Raw genomic sequence first — 21,417 nt, 5'->3', positions numbered from 1 at the left:
CAATGGTTTTTCACTACCACTCTAGTTGAAAGTCATCAAAATCTTGAGATTTCCTTAACTACTCCTTTTAAAAACTCATTTATTTGAAAAGGTTAATAATATCAGTATTAATTCCTTAGAGAACATAACTAGTAATATTTCTCCACTGATTAAGCACTTATGTCTGTGCATCTGTCAGAGGGCATGTGTGCTTACCAGACAGAGACAGAGACAGAGACAGAGAGAAAGAGAGAAAGAAAGAAAAAGAAAGCATCACCAATGGGTAAGTTATGCTGCAATTCCTTCTTCTCTCTGGGGCCAAGATTCAAACCTTGTGGTTTAGCCACACAGGATCTGGCTCCCTTAACCACTATGCCATGGAGTCAGCTCAGCACCCATTTTTTTTTTTTTTTTGAGAGAGATTTTTCACTATAGAGTGTACATGCTGGCCATTGAGACAGAGACATAAAGTGATAAATCACCCCCCAGGAGGCATGGCCATGCCTCAATCCCTTCTCCCCTATTCTCCTCTTGGGATTTTAGGTATGCATGCACATGTACCTGGCATGAGTTTTAAGCTGCCAAGTCTGGAACTCGAACCACAGTCAACTACAGGGGAGTCTAGTGACATAACTATTATGCCATCTGCTAGTCCTGCACTCATTTATTCTTAACCTCAGTTTCTTGGATCAGTATGCTCTATCAATGAAATGTATTTTTCCTAATCTTACAGTAACTTTACTTTAGAATCTTATTATAATAGTTTGGTGAAAATAAGAACATTATTGGGGCCAGCTATTATTGAAGAGAAGGGACTGTGGCATAGAGATCCTGCCCCTGACAGGTGTTTTCTTACTTTCTCTCCCTCTCTCTTCAGCAAGCAGATACATGTTCCCTATAGCAAATAATAACTTTTTAAAATAACGATACTGGTGCTGGCAGGTGGTGTGGTGGTTAAGGTGCTGATTCCCACATGGTTGACTGGGTTCGAGTCTTGGAAGTGCTGGCTTGCTTTCTCATTCTCCCTCTCTCTCTTTGGTCAAATTGAAGAGTAACAATAAATAAATAAAATTAAATAAAAGAAAATGAAAAAAATATAAGACAACAGCAACAAAAAATAACGGTAGTAGGGAGCAGCAGATGGCATAGTGGTTATGTTGCTGGACTCCCACGTAATTGACCATGGTTCAAGTCCTGGACCTGGCAGCTTAAAATTCATGCTGGACAGGTGTGCATGCATGCCCAAGATCCCAAGAGGAAAACGGAGGAGAAGGGACTGTGGCATGGCCATTCCCCCTGGGGAGTTGGGGGGGTGTGATTTCTCACTTTCTGTCTGTCTCTCTGGCAAGCACATGCGCCCTATAGCAAAAAAAAAGAAAAAAGAAAAACAAAACAAAACAAAAACCCTCTCTCAATTAAAAAATAAAAAATTAAACTAAGATAAAAATTTCTTTTGTTTTCAGAGAGATTTTTGCACTCCCCAGAGAAATCATCCCCCAGTGGGGGTGGCCACGCCACCATCTTTTCTCCTCCATTCTCCTCTCAGGACCTTGGACATGCATGCACACAAACCCAGTGTAAGATTTTTTTTTTCTCTTTGAGAGAGATTTTTGCCACAGGGCAAGTACACTTGCTGGAGAGACACAGACAGAAAGAGAGCAAGAAATGATCCCCTAGGAGAGATGCCCACGCCACAATTCCTTCTCCTTTTGGGATTTTGGGCATGCACACACACGTGACTGGTGTGTTTTAAGCCGTTGGGTCTGGGACTCAAACAGTGGTTGACTACAAGGGAGTCCAGCAATGTAACCATTATACCATCGGCTGGGCCCCCCGCATGAGTTTTTGGTTTTTTTTTTGGAGAGGTTTTCGCTATAGGGTGCATGCGCTCGCCAGACAGACAGAGACAGACAGAGAGACAGAGAAAGAGAGAAATCACCCCCCAGAGGGGATGGTCACGCCGCAATCCCTTCTCCTCCATTCTCCTCTCGGGATCTTGGGCACGCACGCATAGGCGCCTGGCGTGAGTTTAAGCCACCGGGTCCGGGACTTGAACTGCAGTCAACTACGAGGGAGTCCAGCGACATAGCCATTACGCTAACTGCTGGTTCCTCCCAGCATGAGTTTTAAGCCACCAGGCCTAGAACTTGAACTATGGCTGACTACATGAGAGTCCAACAACATAACCATTATGCCATCTGTTGGTCCTCAGAATGAATTTCCTTAGTTGCACTAGCCACATTTATAATCTTCAGAAGCCACAAATGGCCAATGGTTACACACTGGTTAGACATTAAGGTTACATATTGTGCCATACAGATACAAAACATGGTTTTGCTATAGACCATATAAAAATCAGTATGTGCTGGAGAGCAGGGATCTGAGAGGACATCAGATCAGAAAAAAAATTTCAGAGATTTTTTAAAAAGGAGAGTATGACGCTGTATTTCACCAATAGATGCCCTCACTAATCAGACAAAATCTAGTATAAAAACTCCTTGCTTCCCTACAAGTATTGCCACAAATTTGGTGTTTGGGACTCAAAACTTACGATTCAAAACATAGTAAGCATTTCTCATTTTAGGTGCTCAACATCCATTCCAATTTTATGACAGCACCATTGTTTCTTTTCGGAGAATCATCCTGTCTTTGTGCTTCTGGTGGGACTATGCATCAACCTGCCCAACTATTACAGAAATTATAGGGAGGATCCTTTTCCCATCCTTTCCACCCACGCTTCTGTCACAAAAACCAAGGAAAAGCACAAAACCAATACAAAACTAATCAACTCTCTCGCTCAGAACTTTAGACCTCGAGACAGTGATATAAGCATGGGGTGGGGATGTCTTTTTCATTGATAGATTCAGTAGAGATACCACAACCAGTTCCCACTGCTTAGACACCCAGAGTTGCCCTGGTTCCCATCTAAGTCTGCTTTTCCAGAACTGTGAACCGCTTTCTGTAAATTGCTCAATAGCCTGCCAACAGCTTCTCCTCTTTGCATAGGTAGCTAGAGTCCCTCTGTCTGCAAATAACTCATATAAAATGTAACAACTTTTATTTAGCAACACTTTGGCAGAAAATCTGGAATGGACACAAGTACAAAATAAAGTCAAATATTTAAAAAATAAAAAAGACCTGTCTAGGCCAGCCAGGAGGGATAATAGTTAAGGCAGCTGGCTGACTGTGCAGTTCGAATCCTGGACCCAGTGGCTTGGGGAGCACATGAAGTACATGTCCACATGTGCCCAAAACATGGGAAGGGAGCAGAGAAGGGATTGTGGCACAATACATTCTCACTTCCTCTCTCTTCCTGTCTGTCTCTGGCAAGCACACGCACCCTCCACCAAACTTAAATAAGTAAATAATAAAAAAGACTTCTCCATCCATCACGTTCTTTTTCAAAGGGATATACCATACACCTTGACTAGGACCAGCTCTAGGCAAAGGTGTAAAACAGATTAAATTGTGATCCCTATCCACGTCCTCAGTCAGCAACACCAACACTCAGTTCTTGGCCTTTATTAGATGCTGAGTAATGGTAGTTAACCAAGGTGCTCGGATTTCAGCTTCTATTCATGAATATAAGCCTCTTTTTAGTTCATTGATAAAATAATCCCACAATCTATGCCAATGGGTTTAATTAGAATTGCTTCATAATTTAACAGTTTCTTGAAATGCAAGTTTAACTTACAAACTCTTAAGGCTACTCTCCTACACTAAAGGGGCAAAACAGTGACTATATGATAAAGGCCACCTCAAAGTTACCCAACTGTGATTGTTCTGCTGTGGCTATTACTAGAACAGACAAACTATCTGAGGGCAGGAATTTGTTCTCCCTCTGCAGGCCAAGGTCACTAGAACCTTGGGCATAATGAGTACTTTAACATATATGCTGAGGGAGTGACGCAACTAGGCTTTTTTCTCATGTGATGTTAACTTTAAAATAAGGAAAATTACTAATCTAAATGGACACTGGCCATACTTTAAATTCCAAAGGGCTTCCTGGTCCCGGCCAGCACATCTTAGAGCAAGTCTAAAACATGACTACATGAGAACTCCAGGCATAATTCAAAACATTTTCCCCAGTAGTCTTTCTCAAAATAAGCCTTCCTACAGCCTCAGTTTCCAAAGTTTCAAAACCAGGATTAAAATAAGGCTACATTGTTTTGATTTCTTATAGTAAAATTATTCTAGTATGAAACAAACAAAAAAACAAAAAACAAGGAACTACACAACAGACACAAGTGCTCAGCTCTCAGGGCTGAGATTACTGAGAAACACCACAGCCCTTTGTCCTCAAGATTTTAGTGGTATAATTTCCCACTAGACCACGAAGACCCTTTGAGGACAAAGGGCTATGGCGTTTCTCAGTAATCTCAAAATGTGGGACGAGCAGATGGTATAAACGTTACGTTGCTGGACTCCCACATAGTCGAGTCCCAGACCCAGTGGCTTAAGAACACACTAGACGCGTGCATGTGTGTGCCCAAAATCTCGAGAGGAGAATGAAAGAGAAGGGACTGCAGCATGGCCATCTCTCCCGGATGATTTCTTACTCTCTTCCTCTGTCTCTCTGGTGAGCACACATGCTCTATAGCAAAATATCTCTCTTAAAAAAAAAAAAAATGTCATGGGATAGGGCCAGCAGGTAGCATGGTTGTTGAGGTGCTGGACTCCCACGTGGCCAACAGCAGTTCCGAGTCCCAGACCTGGCAACCTGCTTTCTCACTTTCCTTCCCTCTGTTTCTGTCTCTCTGGTGAATCAATAATAATAAAAAATAATTATTTAAACAAAAATGTAATGGGATAAATTATTTCCGAGTACGCATACAGATGTCAATGCAAGGACATGGGAGGTCTACCAAATCTGAATCTGGGCAACCAGGTGAAAAGACATAGTCAGAAAAACATTCTTAAAGTGATACCTCATTTGACTCTTGACATTCAAACGGCAGTAAGTCTGATGAATAAACGGGAGGGATAAAGATGGGGGGACATGTGAAGGGAAATGAACTACATGTCCAAAGGAAATAAAATGTGAAAAACTAAATACATTTATAGAACCATGAATAGCTGATTATGAATGGAACAAACTATGAATGTAAAGAAACGATAGAAGGTGGGCCATAAAACGGGCTACAGAGGTAAAACAGTAACCATGAAAGCCTTGCAATAGTAAATAATTTTAACCTGAACTTATACATTGTGTGAAACTATTTACAAATGTATAAACAAGGTAGTTAAGTAATCGGGTATTTGTCTTAGATGATGGTGATGGCTACCCAACTCTGACTCTACTGAAAACCACTGGCTACTTGAATTGGGTCAATTCTATGTTATGTTAATTGTATCTCAATACAGAGATTATAAAAGTTCAAATTGTTAGAGAAAAATGAGTACAGAAATTTTTCAAAATATTGTAAACAATCATTTATACAAACTCTGAAATATGTATATGTACACACACAAGCATACACACAATCTTGAAGTCTTTGAAACAGGTAAAAGATTTTTTGTTTTGTTTTTTGGCAAATATCCTTGAAACAGTTTTTTTTAAATACAAAAGCAACATGAGCACACAAAGAGTGGTGGTGAAAATGAACCTTCCATGGAGTGTGGTTATGCCATCATTTCTCCATCCTTTGGATTTGAGCACACATGCCAGATGTTTTTCAAGATACAAAGGCAAGTATTCAAACCATGGTTAGCCATGTGCAATCCAGCTACCCTAATCACTTGGTTGCGAGGCTGGCCCAAGAGGCTATGACTTTCTTTTCTTTTCTTTCTTTTTTTTTTTTTTTGCTATAGGGTCCATGTGCTCACCAGAGAGACAGAGAGATAGAGATAGAGATAGAGAGAGAAGTACAGTGAGAAAACAGCTCCCTTCCCCCATAGAGGTCAGCCACACTGTAATCCCTTTTTCTCCATTCTCCTCTTGAGATTTTGGGTACACAAGCACACATGCCCAGCTTATTTCTCAAGCTGCCAGGACTCAAACCACAGTAAGCCATGAGGGATCCAGCTGCATTAACTACCATACCACCAGCTAGCATGAGGAAGTAAGTTTTTTAAAAAATGCTTTTAAATCAAGTTTTAACTAAGCAATGCAAAGAGCCTACCTTCAGATTGCCCATTATCATTCTACAGTCTCTATGTCTATACAAGTGAATTAACTATATTCTTTGGTTCCTCCCTTCCTACTCAAAACATAACATTATAGGGACCAGCAGTTAGCGTAATGTCTATGTCGCTGAACTACCATGTAGCCGACTGTGGTTCCAGTCCCGGACCCAGTAGCTTAAACTCACTCCAGGCACCTGTACTTGTGTGCCCAAGATCCTGAGAAGAGAATGGAGGAGAAGGGATTGCGGTGTGGCCATCCCCCTGCGGGGTGATTTCTCACTTTCTATCTCTCTCTCTCTATCTTTCTGGTGAGTGCACATGTCATACAGCAAAAAACTCTCCAAAAAAAAAAAGAAAAGTAAAGAAAGAAAAAAGAAAACATAACATTATACAGATTGTCCTACATTGTATATTTTTCTCTTAATATATCATTGAAAAATTTCTAAATCAATACATTGATAGATTCATTCCTTCTTCCTTTGCTACTTCCTTTCTTTTAAACAGAAACAGAGTAATCCACACTATGTAGCATATTTTCTAAGTCCTCTATTGGCCTTGCCACAGAAGATGAAAAATTTAGTTCACTGGCATCACAGCTTCCTTTCTTTCCCGGTATATTTAGTTACATGTTTAATTCTCCAAATGGTTACCTTAACTTTAAATAACCATTTACACAGAGCTTAAATTACATGTAATGACTCCTCACTATGTAAAATAAGAAAATAGATCATATATATATGCAAGTCTCTGGTCAAATGACCTCTGTTTATGTGTTCCTGTTTAAAACATCTTATTTGTGCCAGTCATAATGTGTGGTAGTTAAAAAGGCTGGACACCATAAGGATGGCTCTGCAGTTCGAGTCCTGGACCTGGAGGTTTGAAAAACACACAGAACACATGGGCGTGAGTACCCAGAATCTTGAGAAGAGAATGGAGAAGCAGCGGCTCGATGGCCATCCCTCTGGGGGAAGAGGAGAACCTTTCTCACTCTCTCTCTCTCTCTCTCCAGTGTGCACGCTACTGCCCTATAACAAAACACTGTAAAAACAAACAAAAATACAAGCAAAAAAACCCCCTTATTTATTTATTTATTTTTAAGACAGATTTTTGCTATAGGGCACACGCGCTTGCCAAAGACAGAGAGACAGAAACAGAAAGCACCCCTCATAGGGGATGGCCACGCCACAATCCCTCCTCCTCCATTCTCTTGTCAAGATTTTGGGCACTCATGCACATGCACTCTTTGTGAGTTTTAAGCTGCCAGGTCTGGGACTTGAACTGTAGTTGAGTATGTGGGAACCCAATGACATAACCATTACACCATCTGCTGGTCCTAAAACAACCCTTATTTAATATACGTTGTTAATCTATTAACATTCAGCTCATGGATGACAGTACTATACTTCATACCTGAATAAAGCACACTGCTGTTTCCTCTGTAAGGTATACCACGGCCTTCTTGCACTTAAGAATACTAGATAGCAAGTCAACACTAGACTTACGGGTCATTTTAAATAAAATCCCATTTAGAAAGCATAAAAATGTGAAAAACATGGCACTAAGTAGACCAGGAAAAGAACACCATCAGAGCATGAAAGCTGAAACAAGATAGTGTTGCTCTGTTCATTCTCAGTGACAAACTTTCCATCATTCTGCACTTGTGCTGGCACATGAAAATCCTATGTAGCCTTTCTAATTTATAGAAATCTAAACAGTTCACTATAATTTTGTCTTAGTAAACTCATCAAATATTCCTAGAAATGTTTAATATATAAAAATTTATAATTGTTGGGCCAGTCCCTACAGCTAGTGATTAAAGGAGCCAGATCCCACATAGCGAACACGGTCTGAATACTGATCCCAGTAGCTTGAAAAACACACCAGGTACATGTATATGCATGACCCAAATCCCCAACAAGATGGAAAAATGGAAAAGGGACTGTGTTGTGACCACAGCCCATGGCAGGGGGTGGAGAGAGTAGTTTTCTCTCTTCCTCCCCTTCTGTCTCTCTGTTAAGTACATATAACCTCTCAAAATTTAAAAAATAAAAATTATAATTGTCATATCTTCTTTATGGATCCTTAGTCCTTAAAAATAATCTGACCTTATACCATTCAAGGTTCCTGGCTTTGAAATACATTTTATTTGATATTCATTCATGCATTCAAAAATATTTATTGAGGACAGCCTTAGTCCATTACTATGTTGCTAATAGAAATACCTGAGGCTAGTGAATTATAAATATTGTTCAATAATTCACAATTCTGGAGGCTGGAAAGTCAAAGGGTGTCACAAAATGACAGAAGACAGAACTTTTATCAGAGCTTAGTCTATATCCACATGGTTTTTTCTCTGCCTTTCTGGTCTCATTTCTTTCTCTTATATAACAGTCATAACTCAATTACTTCCCTCCCTGAAGAATTATTTATTTATTTAGCATCAGTTTGACCAGAGAGAGACAGAAACATACAGAGTGGAGGAGAGTGAGAAAGCAAGTCGCCAGGTCCAGGACTAGAACCATGGTCAGCCACATGGGAGTTCAACACTCTAAACATCACACCACCTGCCAGCCCCACCCTAATGAAGTTATCACATCCACAGACCTTACGTCAGGACACCATGAAGGAATTAAGTTTATATCTAATACCTTTTATAATACAATCAATACAATCAAGTCCCAACACATGAATTTCTATGGAAATTACTCCCAAATAAGACAAAATTCTAAAACATGAAACTCTGGGGGACACATGATCTAAACTGTAACAAGGACCTTGATACTATGGTAGATGCTAGGGATAAAGTGGTGAAAGACGGACTCAGGTCCTAGTGCTCATGGAGTTTCCATTACAAGGGAAATAGACAGTAAACACACATATAAATATTCAGTATTATGTAAAGAACCAACAGTCCTAACAAAACCAGTCAAAGGGAGAAGGGCAGAGTGACACAGGGAACAGCATACATAAAGCAGTGAGACAAAGTGACTCTGAGTAGTAACATTTCAGCAGAAATCTGAATGAAGTGAAGAAAAGCATGGCTGAGACAACTGTGAATAAGTCACTGTGGTACCCCCATAGGGGTTAGCCTAAGTCCAGAACAGAAGGTCCCATAGGGTACAGTGAAGACACTGAATTTTGTTTTAAATGCAATGAGAAGTCTTTTTTCTTTTCTTTTCTTTTTTTTTGGGGGGGGGCAAGGAAGAGATTTTTGCTATAGGGTGTGTCCTTGGTCCTTAAAAATAACCTCTACTCCTCTATTCTCTCGAGTTTGAGCATGCATGCACATGCACCCAGCATGCATTTAAGCTGCTGGGTCCAGGACTTGAACCATGGAAAATTACATGGCAGTGCAGGGATGTAACCATTATACCACCTGCTGGTCCTAAGAAGTCTTCGAAAAGTTCTCAGTTTGAGGAAAAAAAGCTGACCTCGAATTTATATTTAATTATGATTTTTCTCTGGATTATCTAAAACATTTTCTTATAAGTACTTCCAACTATAATTTTTAGGGACATTTTTTTCTTAGCAGCCTATAGATGAATTCTCATTTACTGTGATAATATATACTTGGCTTTATTTCTTCTATCTTATATAACAGCAGATAAAAATGTTTTTTTTCTCCTCCCCTTAATGTGTCACATTATGTTTCTTTTTATCACTCCTTCTACATTACATGTAAAATAAATATATATATAAGGATAAAGTATAAGACTAAAAATAGAATATGTAACTTTAAAATCAGGAAAAGCATTGTTCATCCAAAAGAAAGTGGGTAAAGAACAATGAGGCAATATGTGGCAGAACCAAGCCAGAAAAGTATTTCATAATAAATGTCATGGATAAAACTCACCATTTAAGAGATAAAATGCTCATTCCATAAAATAGCACATATGTGTCTACAAGAAACACTTAAAACAAACAAACAAAAAAAGAGAACAGAAAAACGTACACTGAAGACAAATATGAACCAAAAGAAACCTGAAGGTAACAATGAATAAATATTATACAGACATAAAAAGAACAGCAGAATAAGATATATGCATGCAAAAATACAGTCTCAAAATAGATCAAGCAAAAACTGATAGGCTGCAAGCAGAAATACATGACACAAGTTAAAGATTTTAACATATCTTTCTCAGAAAAAGATAAAATTGATAAGAATGACAAATCTAAGATCTGAACAAATTAAGAACAATTAGATATGAAATGTTTATAAAATGGCACATTCTGGGAATGATGTAATACAAACTATATTTTCCATTCATTATGCAGTAACTTAGAAATCCATAATAGAAAGCTAGTTCAGAATATCCCATGTTAATAATGCTTGCTACAAAGGAAATAATGAGGGGCCAGCAGTTGGCATGGTGCTTAAGGCACTGGACTCTCACATGGCCCACCACAGCTGGAGTCGCAGACTTGGTATCTTATTTTGTCACTTTCTCTCTCTCTCTCTCTCTCTCTCTCTCTCTCTCTCTCTCTCTGGTGAGTACACATGTCCTATAGCAAATTAAAAAATAATAATAATAAATAAAATTAAAATAACAAAAGAAACAAGGGAGCCCAGCAGGTGGTATTGTGGTTGGGGCTGGAATCCCACTCACTTTTCCTTTCTTTCTCTCTCTCTGGTGAGTATGTATGCCTTATAGAGGGTTAAAAATAATAATAATAGTAGGGACCAGCAGATGGCATAATGGTTACATCACTGGACTCACATGTAGTCAACCACAGTTCAAGTTCTGGGCCCAGTGGCTTAAAACTCACACTGGGCACATGTGTGCATGCATACCCAAAATCCCAAAAGGATTATGGAGAGAAGGGATTACAACATGACCATACCCGCTGGAGAGTGATTTCTGGCTGTCTCCTGAGGAAGCACATGTACCTTATACCAAATTTCTCTCTCTACAAAAGAATAAATAAATAATAATGATAAACTAAATAATTCTTTATTTTTTGGAGAGGTTTTTGCTATAGGGTGCATGCGCTTGCCAGATAGAGAGAGATAGAGAGACAGAAAGTGAGAAATCATCCCCCCCCAGGGGTGATGGCCATGCCGCAATTCATTCTCCATTCTCCTCTCAGGATCTTGAGTATGCACGCACATACACCCGGCATGAGTTTAAGCACTGCGTCTGAGACTCGAACTGCAGTCAACAATACGGGAGTCCAGCGACAGTCATTATGCCAACTGCTAGTCCCCTAAATAAATAAATTCTTTTAAAAATAAATGAAATATTCATTATATATATGAAATATATAAATCTGACTAATAAAAACAGCACTTGCAAAAATTTGTGAAACAGAGCTAAAGCATGTTTTTTTAAGAGAGATTTTGGCTACAGGGTACATGCCCTTGCCGCAGAGACAGAGACAGAAAGCGAGAAATCACCCCCCACAGGGGGATGGCCATGCCACAATCTCTTTTCCTCCATTCTCCTCTCAGAATTTTGGTCACACATGCATACGCGCCTGGCATGAGTTTTAAGCCATGGTTGACTGTGTGGGAGTCCAGCGACATAACCATTATGCTATCTGCTGGTCCCAAGCGAAGCAGTTCTTAGAGAAACAGTATTAATCAATTAAGAAAGTTAAAAAACCATCAGTCGCACCTACTAGAAATGGCTAAAATGAAAAAGACCAAATGTTGGTGAGAATATGAAACTGAAAAATTTTTTTGTAGAGTTGTGTTTTGTTTTGTTTTGTTTTGTTTTGTTTTTAAGAGATTTTTGCTATAGGGCACATGAACTTGCCAGAGAAACAGAAAGTGAGAAATCAACCCCCTGGGGGATAGCCATGCCACAATCCCCTTTCTTCCATTCTCCTCTTGGGATTTTGGGCATACTTTCACATAAGGAATGGCCAAATCTGACCTCAACAATGGTGATCTCTTTTTGGGGGAGATTTTTAGGGAATGTGTGCTTGCCAAAGAGGCAGACAGAAAGCAAGAAATCACCACCCTAGGAGGGATAGCCACACCACAATTCCTTCTCCTCCATTCTTCTCTTGGAATATTGGGCATGCACGCACACATAGTCGGCATGAGTTTTAAGTAGGTGGGTCCAGGACTTGAACCGCTGTTGACTACATGGGAGTCCAGCAAATACCATCTGCCAGTCCCCAATGGTGACCTTTAAAGATGAACAGAGTACAACCTTTCTCACTTGGGCTGATTCTGCACAGTTGGCAGAGGCAAAAGGAAATTGTTTCAGCCAGAGAAGGCCAAGTGGGGCTTATTTAGAACCACAAGATGGAAGATGTGCCACAGCCCTAATAGACAATGGCTTTTACCCTTCTGCTACTCCCTGCCTCATTGCCCTATAAAAGAATAAACCTGGGAATGGCTCAGGGTGGTTGGAGATCCCCATCAGAGATGCCCGATTAGCCTGATCTCCACTTTTCTCTACTTGTATGTCTTGTCTATCTGTTCTTTCCAAAGCCAGCCCCGCTCCCACTTGGGAACCCACATCATGCAGGTTGTGGCACATGCACACATGGCCGGTATGAGTTTCAAGCTGCTGGTCTGAGACCTGAACTGCAGTCGACCACATGGGTGTCAGTGCCTTAACCATCACACCACCTACTGGCCCCACAACTGAAATTTACATAGCTGACCGGAAAAAAAAGGGTACAAACACTTTGGAAATCTGGCAGTTTCTAGTCAAGTTAAACATACATCTACCCTACTCTTTAAGTATTTTCCCAAGAGAAATGAAAACATATGTCCATCAAAACAATTATTAATTTTATTAATAACAGGCAAAGTAAAAAAACAGCCCAATATTACTCCACAAATGGGTAACAAATTGTGATATATCCACATAATGAAATACTATTCAATAACAAAGAAGAATGAACTACTAAAACCACCATGTGGATAAATCTCAAAAATATTATGTCACATAAAAGAAACCAGATACCAAAGAATATATTGAGTGATTCCATTTTTTTATGGAAATCAAATTCAAGCAAAACTAATCAGCAGTGATAGAAATCAGGTAGTAGTTGAGGCAAAGGGTTTGACAAGTGGGAACCACCCAGAAAGAGGCAGAGAATGCTTTTTGGAGGAACAGAAATGTTGTGTGGTATTTACACCATGTAAACATTTTTTACCAAATCTAAGAGAAAAGACTACACTAATATTCGTGGCACCTTTATTCCTAATTACCAAAGCACCAAGCAATCAAAATGTTCCTAGAAATTAAATTAAAAAGAAGTATAATATAGTCATACAATGGAATACTACTTAGCTGTAAAAAGGATCAAACTATTGATAACATCTGAACATTGATAAATCTCAAATAAGTGCATTAAATTAAAAGAAACCAGACCAAATATGTATTCCAATCATATTGTATTCTTCCAAGGCTGAGCTAGAAAAACAGAAAACCTATCAGTGGTTGCCAGGGGCAACCTGGAGAGCTTGACGACAGAGGGACATGAGGAATATTTTAAAGTTACAGGACTAGTTTAATTCATAATTGTTATTGTTGTTTCACAACTATGCATTTGTCAAAACTTACAGCAGAATTATATAATAAAAAGGGTAAATTTTACTATGTGGAAATCATACCTTAATAAAAATCATGGAGGAAAAGTATTCCATAACTGAACACAAGACGTTTTATTGTATGTTGATTATGTCTCTATGTAAATAAACTAAACATTCAACTCTACAGCTGGAACAAGAGCCACAGAAACAAATCCAAAATGATAAGTCAATAAATTAGGAAGGCAGAAACCGAAAGAAAAATAAATGGAGGAAAATAAAAGCAAATCAGATTAAAATAAAAATCTGCTTCTTTGAAATATTAATTTGGTTAAACAATTCCAGCAAAAATGAACAGAAAAAGAGAACATGAAGAAAGACAATCACAATGGAGATTTTTTTCAAATATTATAACTACATACTAAAACACTAAAAAAGCCTAAATGAAATGGATTAATAAACTAAATAAATATTAAAGAAATTAAAATGGTAGTTAAAGATATCCTGTATCAACAAAACCCTACATAATTTTACATACTCATATTTCCATGAACTTTTTCTATCATATATGAAATGAATGAAAAACTGAAAATAGTGAAAGGGATCCAATTCATTCTCTGCGGCTAGTGTGAAAGTGATTTATAAACTACATAACGTAGGGTGATGAAAATGCTCTGTATCTTGAGAAAGAAAGGGATTAAATGAGCACACATATTTGTCAAAACTCAGTAAACCATACTCTTAAAACATATACATAAAAATCCTAAATAATCATGTATTAAATCAAATAAATTCACTTTTTAAAAACAGTACATCATAATCAAATAGGGTTTATTCTAGAAATACAAACAAGGGTTAACATAAAAGAAAGAAAGAAAGAAAGAAAGAAAGAAAGAAAGAAAGAAAGAGAAGAGAAGAAAAGAAAAAAAGAAAAGAGAAGAGAAGAGAAGAGAAGAGAAGAGAAATCTAGGAAGGCCAGCAGGTAGAGTGGAGGTTAAGGCGCTGGATCTCTCATGGCAGACTGTGCAGTTCAAGTCCTGGACCTGGTACCTTGAAAATCATACCAGGCACATGAATGCATGAGTGCCCAAAGTCTCGAGAGGAAACTGGAAGACACAGAACTGTTGCATGGCCATGCCCCCAGGGATGATTTCTCAAATTCTCTGTCTCTCTGATGAACCCATGGGCCCCATAGAATTTTTTTAAAAAAAAAAATATATATATATATATATTATATATATATAGCCAGTCCTATAACCTAATGGTTAAGGAAGCCAGGGCCCACATAGCTAATCATTCTCTCTCTTTTTCTCTGGTGAACATGTGTGCTCAACAGGAAAAAACAAACAAACAAACAAACAAACAAACAAACTAGGGCTAGCCTCATAACCTGGTAGTTAAGAGAGCCAGATCCCACATGACTAACCACAGTCTGAATCCCAGCCCCTGTGGCCTGAAAAACACACTGGGTATGTGTGCATGCATATTCCCACCACATTGGGAGTGCTCCCCCTGGCCCTTGTCTTTTTCTTGTACCCTCTGGCACTTAAAAAAAAAAAATTCTATTAATATACATCACCACATTAATAATTCAAAGGAGAAAAATGTTATAATTCTTTCAACTAACAACAAAAAAAGACTTTCAAAATTCAACACTACCATTTATAATTTTTAAAACGAAATTCTTAACTAACCAGAAATAAAAAGGCTCTTCTCTAACTCAGTAATGGTTGGTCATATATCCAAAGTCTTGAGCAAGAACAAGACATAGTACTGGAGGGCCATCAGGTGGCGTGGTGTTTAACATGCTAGACTCTCACATGGCTGGCTGTGGTTCAAGTCCCGGATGTGGTGGCTTTCTTTTTCTCTCTTTCTTGCTCTGGTGAACTCATATGCCCTATGCAAATTTTAAAATAACAACAAAAATAATAATAATTCTTTAGGAAAAAAACATAGTAGTGAAAGTCAAGATCAACATAAATAAAACTACACATATATACATATGAGGTATAAGTGTAAAATTGTCACTTCTAAAAGATAATTATTTTCCTTGGAGAAATCTATAGAATCAACAAACTACTAAATTACAAACAATAAAAGAAACACAGCCAAGACTTCTAGATACCAGACCAAACTATAAAAACTAGAAGTATCTTAGGCCAGCAATAACTAACTAGAAAATAAAATAAAAAATGTACTAACTATAAAAACTTTTAAAGTATCCAGAAGCTAACCAAAAATTCATGAGAGCTCTATGGAGCTCTTTGTCATTATATAGGATGATGGGTGAAAAAAAGCTGAAAAGCTGGACACTAAGGAGAAGAAACCTGGAACCAAGAAGGCCGATGTCAGTGGCAAGGCTGGAAAGGGTGACGCCAAGGCTATCATGTCCAAAGAGAAGCTCTGTTGCAGCCGAAACCCCGTCCCAGTGCGAGGCAATGACAGATACTCCTGATTTACCATGTGTTCCAGGAAGGCCATGTACAATAAGAAGGCCATGTATGAGAGGAAATGCTGGGCCACTGAATCCAGAATTGAAAAGAAAGAGGAGAAGGTTCTTGCCACTGTCACAAAACCTGTTGATGGTGAAAAGAATGGTGGTACCCAGGTAACTAAACTTCACAAAATGCCTGAAGATGTGCCTTGAAAACTGTCAAGCCACAGCATGTGAGAAAGCTGAGGGCTAGCATCACTCCTGGGATCATTATGATCAGCCTCCCTGGACACCACAGAGGCAAGAGAGGGGTTTTCCTGAAGCGGCTAACAGTGGCTTGCAACTTATGACACCCTGGACTTCTGGGCCTCAATCAAGTTCCTCGGCATAGAACATACTAGAAATATGTCATCGCCACCTCCACTAAAATTGATATCAGCAAAGTAAAAATCCCAAAACATCTCACTGATGCTCACTTCAAGAAAAAGCAGCTGCAGAAGCCCAGACACCAGGAACGTGAGATCTTCCACAGAGAAGAAATACGAGATTACAGAGCAGCACAAGGTCAATCACAAAGCTACAGTCACCAAAAATCAAAGCTGGCTGTTCCTCAGCTCCACGACTACCTGCGATACTATTTGCCCTTACAAATGGAGTTTATCCTCACAAATCAGTGTCCTAAATTTCTTGCCAAGAACCTAATTTAACTAACCAAAAAACAAAAAAAAAACAAAACAAAACAAAAAAAGACCTCTATAGGGAGAACTGGATAAATGGCGAGGTGGTTCATACACTAAATAGGACAACCTAATCTTATAAAGCTGTCAGTAGGCCTCAAATTGATCTATAAACCTGATATATTCAGAATAAAAATTTTCTTTGACTCTTTTAAGGAAAAAGACACAAGCTATTATAAAAGAATTCCCAAATGCTAGTGAGCACATAAAGAAATGGCTGTATTTTACATATATTAGAAGAATAACAAGATTTGGCCAACTACATTAAAACAACACTAAAATAGAATATATTTTTTAATGTGATATTGGAATAAGAACAGACAGACCACTTGATAATTCATTTATTAATTTCAGACTCTGTCTCTGAAATTTCTCTTAATTTGTCAGTGGTCTGTATGTGTGTGTACACACACACACATATATGTATCATAAATAAAATATATATAATAAAGGTAGCACCAGTGGAAAAGACAAGGATGATTTAAGAAGCATTGTGCAGAAAACTGGCTCACTAGACAGAGAAAAATAAAAACTAGATCAACGTTGACACTACATAAAAGATGGATCCCAGATAGATTAAAAAACAAACACCATAGTAAAACTTCAAAAACAGACAAAAACCAGACGTAGCTTTGTAATCCAGTGGTATAGAAATTGTATGTAGCAAGATTAGGTCCCAGGGACCTAATCTTAGCTTTTGAGCTTATTTTTGTGCTATTATAAATACTTGTGAAGACTGGTAATATTCCGTGACCTTTATTCTTTCAGAGATCACTAAAAAAAAATGTAATAGAACAAACCAATTCTACCTTGCAATTATAAGATATCAACTGGATCCATTCACGACTCTAAAATACACTGAGATAATACTGATCTTATTTTTCCTACATTTTGAAATATTTTGTCATTACATCATACCAGAAATTACTTCATTACTCATCACTGGTCATTGATAATTCCCAAACATGGCTAAAAAAAATTCAAAGAAAAAAATTAAAATAAGAAGAACAGTATATGATAGACAACATAATGGATTCCAAGAATGCCAATGCCCTCATCTCTAGAAGCGGTACATATGTCACCTTAAGTGGTAAAAGAGACTCTGTAGAAGTGATTAAGGGTAAGAACTTTAAATTGAGGAAACTGTGCCTGGTAATCTGGGTGGCCCTAATCCAGTCACATGAGTGCTTAAGAGTAAAGAACTAACCTTTCCAGACTGTTGTCAGAGGGAGATATGATGCTGCTAGCTTTGGAAATGGAGGAATGGGCTCATCAGCCATGAAATGTAGCAGCCTCTAGAAACTAGAAAAGGCAAAGAAAAAGATTCTCCCCCTAGAAGTTCTACAGACATCTTGATTTTAGACCAATAGGGCAAGTATCAATCTCTTGCCTTCAGAAGTATAAAATAATAAAGCTGTGTTGTTTTAAATGCCTCAGTGCAAGTATTTAGCCCACTAAATACCTAAGTGACATGGTGGCAGGGGCACTGGATCCCACATGGCTGACTCGAGTTCAAGTCCCAGACAGGTGGCTTGGAAAACACTCCAGCACGTATGCACGTGGGCCCTGATCCTGAGAGGAAAATGGAGATGGGACTGTGGTGTGGCCATCCCCCTCAGGAGGGTGATTTCTCACTGTCCCTCTCTACCTGTCTCTAGAGTACACATACCTATGACAGAAATCTAAATAAATAAATAAACACCTAACTGCAGCATTTGTTATGGTACCAAGAGAAAAGCAAGAGAGACGTAATGACCTAAAAGGAAGGCACACTCATGAAACAAACCATCATCTTTAAGTTTTCCTCTTGCCTTGCATTATCTTTCACGTTGTATCATCTTTCAAGCACGACACAATTTTTCAAAAATATGTAAAAAACCAAGAGATGTCACTTTTGTGGTCTGACTTTGGCTTTTATGGACTTAACCTACGAATTCAGAAATTTTCATTTTGTACACACAATAGCCAAAAGAAAATGACAGAGAAAAAACATTTTATGATTATTAGACAAATCAGAAAATTACAAAAAACAGACAGGAGGGGCCAGCAGGTGGCATGGTGGTTAAGGTGCTGGACACATGGTCAACTGTGGTTTGAGTCCCAGACCTGACAGCTAGCTTTCCCACTTTCTCTCTCTCTGTCTCTATCTGGTGAGCACACACGCCCATAACAAAATTTCTAAAATAACAATAAATAAAAATTACTTAAAAAAAAAAGACAGTAGCATATCTCAACCCTAAACCTGATGACAGTACACTGACTATATATTAGTGAATCTCAGTCAGCAGATGACATAAACATAGATAAATTTCCTCAAATTCAAGAATCAATAAATTGAACAGCGCATTTCTACAGAAAAGGGACATAAGGTATTTGCATCATTTAGTCATTCAATCGAAGGACTTTATCATTCTGTAACAAGAACCTGGACCAATTGGAACAAGCAGGTGGCATGGTGGTTAGGACAGTGGATTCCCACATGGAAGACTAGGATTCATGTCCCAGACCCAGTGACTTGAGAATCATCCCAGGTACACATGCATGTACCCAAAATCCCAAGAGGAAAATGGACTACAGCACTGCCACCCCCTCTGACAGGTGATTTCTCACTTTCCTTCTGTCTCTCTCCTGCGAGCACATGTGCCCTACTAAAAAAAACAAAACCTTGAAAACTAATTAAAACAACAAAAAAAGACCATTTTGCTCAAAGGGCATATCACAATATTCTTTCATCTTTTTTGATGTTAGCAAAGCAGCATTTACTTGACACAAAGAGATGTGTTACATAACATGATGTGGTGGTTAAAGCAGTCAGATCCCACATGGCTGATTATATAGTCTTGGACCTGGTGACTTGGGAAAACACATTAGACGCATGTGTGCCCAAAGTCCTGAGAGGAAAATGGAGGACAAAGGACTGCAGCACGGCCATTCCTCCCTCTCTCTCTCTAACTCTCTCCAGCAAGCACACGAACCCAGTAGCAAATTTTTCTTTAACTCTATAAAGTTGTTTTTCACAGTACTTCTATTCCTAGTCCTACAAATTAAACTGATTTACAAACATAAAAAAGGGCCTATTTAACCCAGATAGTTAATGGTAATGACTGTTTTCAGTATACCAAGAGTTAGTAAAAACTTCAGCGGTACAGAACATAAAGGAAAACAAAACAAAACAAAAACACTGAGTTTGGTAACAACCAATTTAGAGCCCAATGAACAATGGACTTACACAACTCCTGTACAATGATGGACACCACAAACAATGTCAACAGACATATGGCAAAATGAGAAGTTACAGTTCATTAAACTGAGGGATATGGAGAATATACAAGAACATGGAAAAATCAGTTCAACGAAAAATGTAATCCCACAGCAAAACAAAGAATCTGAATAATTCATAGAAGATTCCCAATAAGTTAACAAGCATGCAGAGAAATTCTCAAAATTACTGATAAAAGTAAAACAATGAGATACCAGGTTATATTTATCAGATTGTAAAAAATAGAGGATGTAGATTATACCAAGTGTTTCTAGAGGTGGAAAAACAGAAATACTGATGTATTCCACTAAATGTGCAGTTTAGCAGAACTATTGTGTAAGTAATCTTGCCCTATGTATTCTACTTTAGTCTAACCCTTTCAGCTAACAATTCCACTTGGGGGAATATATCTTTTTTTAAATTAATTAATTAATTAATTTATGGGGAATATATCTTAAATGCTCACAACGGTCCATTTGAGTATTTTTTGAGGGAGTGGGGAGTTGAAGACAACCTGTGTCTATCACTGGAAAGTCTAAAAGACAGTAAGTTGTATGTAGTAGTTAAAAATGCAGGGTTAGATGTTCAGACAAGACCATGGATGATAAGGACATGAAGGGTGAAAAATTAACATAATGGGAGAAAGGCAGTACAATCTCTCAAACCCATCTGTAGCCCTGAAATATACCATGCTATGTACTATTAGCATAATCCCCCTGACATATGTTATACTATATTAGAAATCAAGTTTATAAATACTGACTTTAGTTTTTACACATTTAAACTTTTATAGTAAGTAATAATTTGTTCTCAAGCACATGCATAGAGATCATTTACAAAATATCTTTTAGACCAGTTAATACAAGGAAAGGCTGTCAGACTAAAATTTTACTCACTTTAGCTCCAACACTGCAACTGCCAGTGCTCCCAGTGCTCCCACTTGCAACTCCAGTAAATCTAGCTTCCAATAACTCTTGTCTTCTTGGATCCAGACTATGAAGCTCATCCATTGCACCTGTTCAGAGAAAATAAAATAAAATAAATATACACACACACATATTTGTGTGTGAGATAGCTGATATGTCAGTAACAATCTATGAATGATTTCTACAATGAAATTAAGAGACTTTTTTGAGACTTTATTTTCATAACATCAATAACTCATTTATCAAAACATTCTTGGGTTAGCCCAGATGTTAAGAGAAGTCTGATTCCACATGGCTGAGTATGATTCCAGTACCAACCCCGGCAGCATGGAAACCTTATCAGTGCACATGCCTATGTATGCCCAAAATCCCAAGAAGAAAACAGAAGAGAAGGGATTGTGGCATCCCCATCTCCCTCTGGTGAACACATGTACCCTATAGCAAATTTAAAAAATAAATAAATA

At 38.2% G+C, this 21,417-nt stretch overlaps 1 protein-coding gene across 2 annotated transcripts in view; it reads right to left on the bottom strand.

The window, feature by feature from the left end:
• Positions 1-21,042, bottom strand: part of TLK1 (tousled like kinase 1) — a 121,805-nt gene extending 100,763 nt beyond the window's left edge. For both annotated transcript variants that reach the window (XM_006141487.3, XM_014592115.2), the window contains exon 1: positions 20,924-21,042. In XM_006141487.3, coding sequence (XP_006141549.1) covers positions 20,924-21,037 — 114 coding nt within the window. In that variant the 5' untranslated portion in view covers positions 21,038-21,042. The remainder of the gene's footprint in view (positions 1-20,923) is intronic.
• Positions 21,043-21,417: the final 375 nt, after the last annotated feature.

Source organism: Tupaia chinensis, unplaced genomic scaffold (genome assembly GCF_000334495.1).
Source record: "Tupaia chinensis unplaced genomic scaffold, TupChi_1.0 Scaffold000056_1, whole genome shotgun sequence".
NCBI lineage: Eukaryota > Metazoa > Chordata > Mammalia > Scandentia > Tupaiidae > Tupaia > Tupaia belangeri.
Note: the sequence above shows the minus strand (reverse complement) of the source record. Positions and strands in the feature narration are given on the sequence as shown.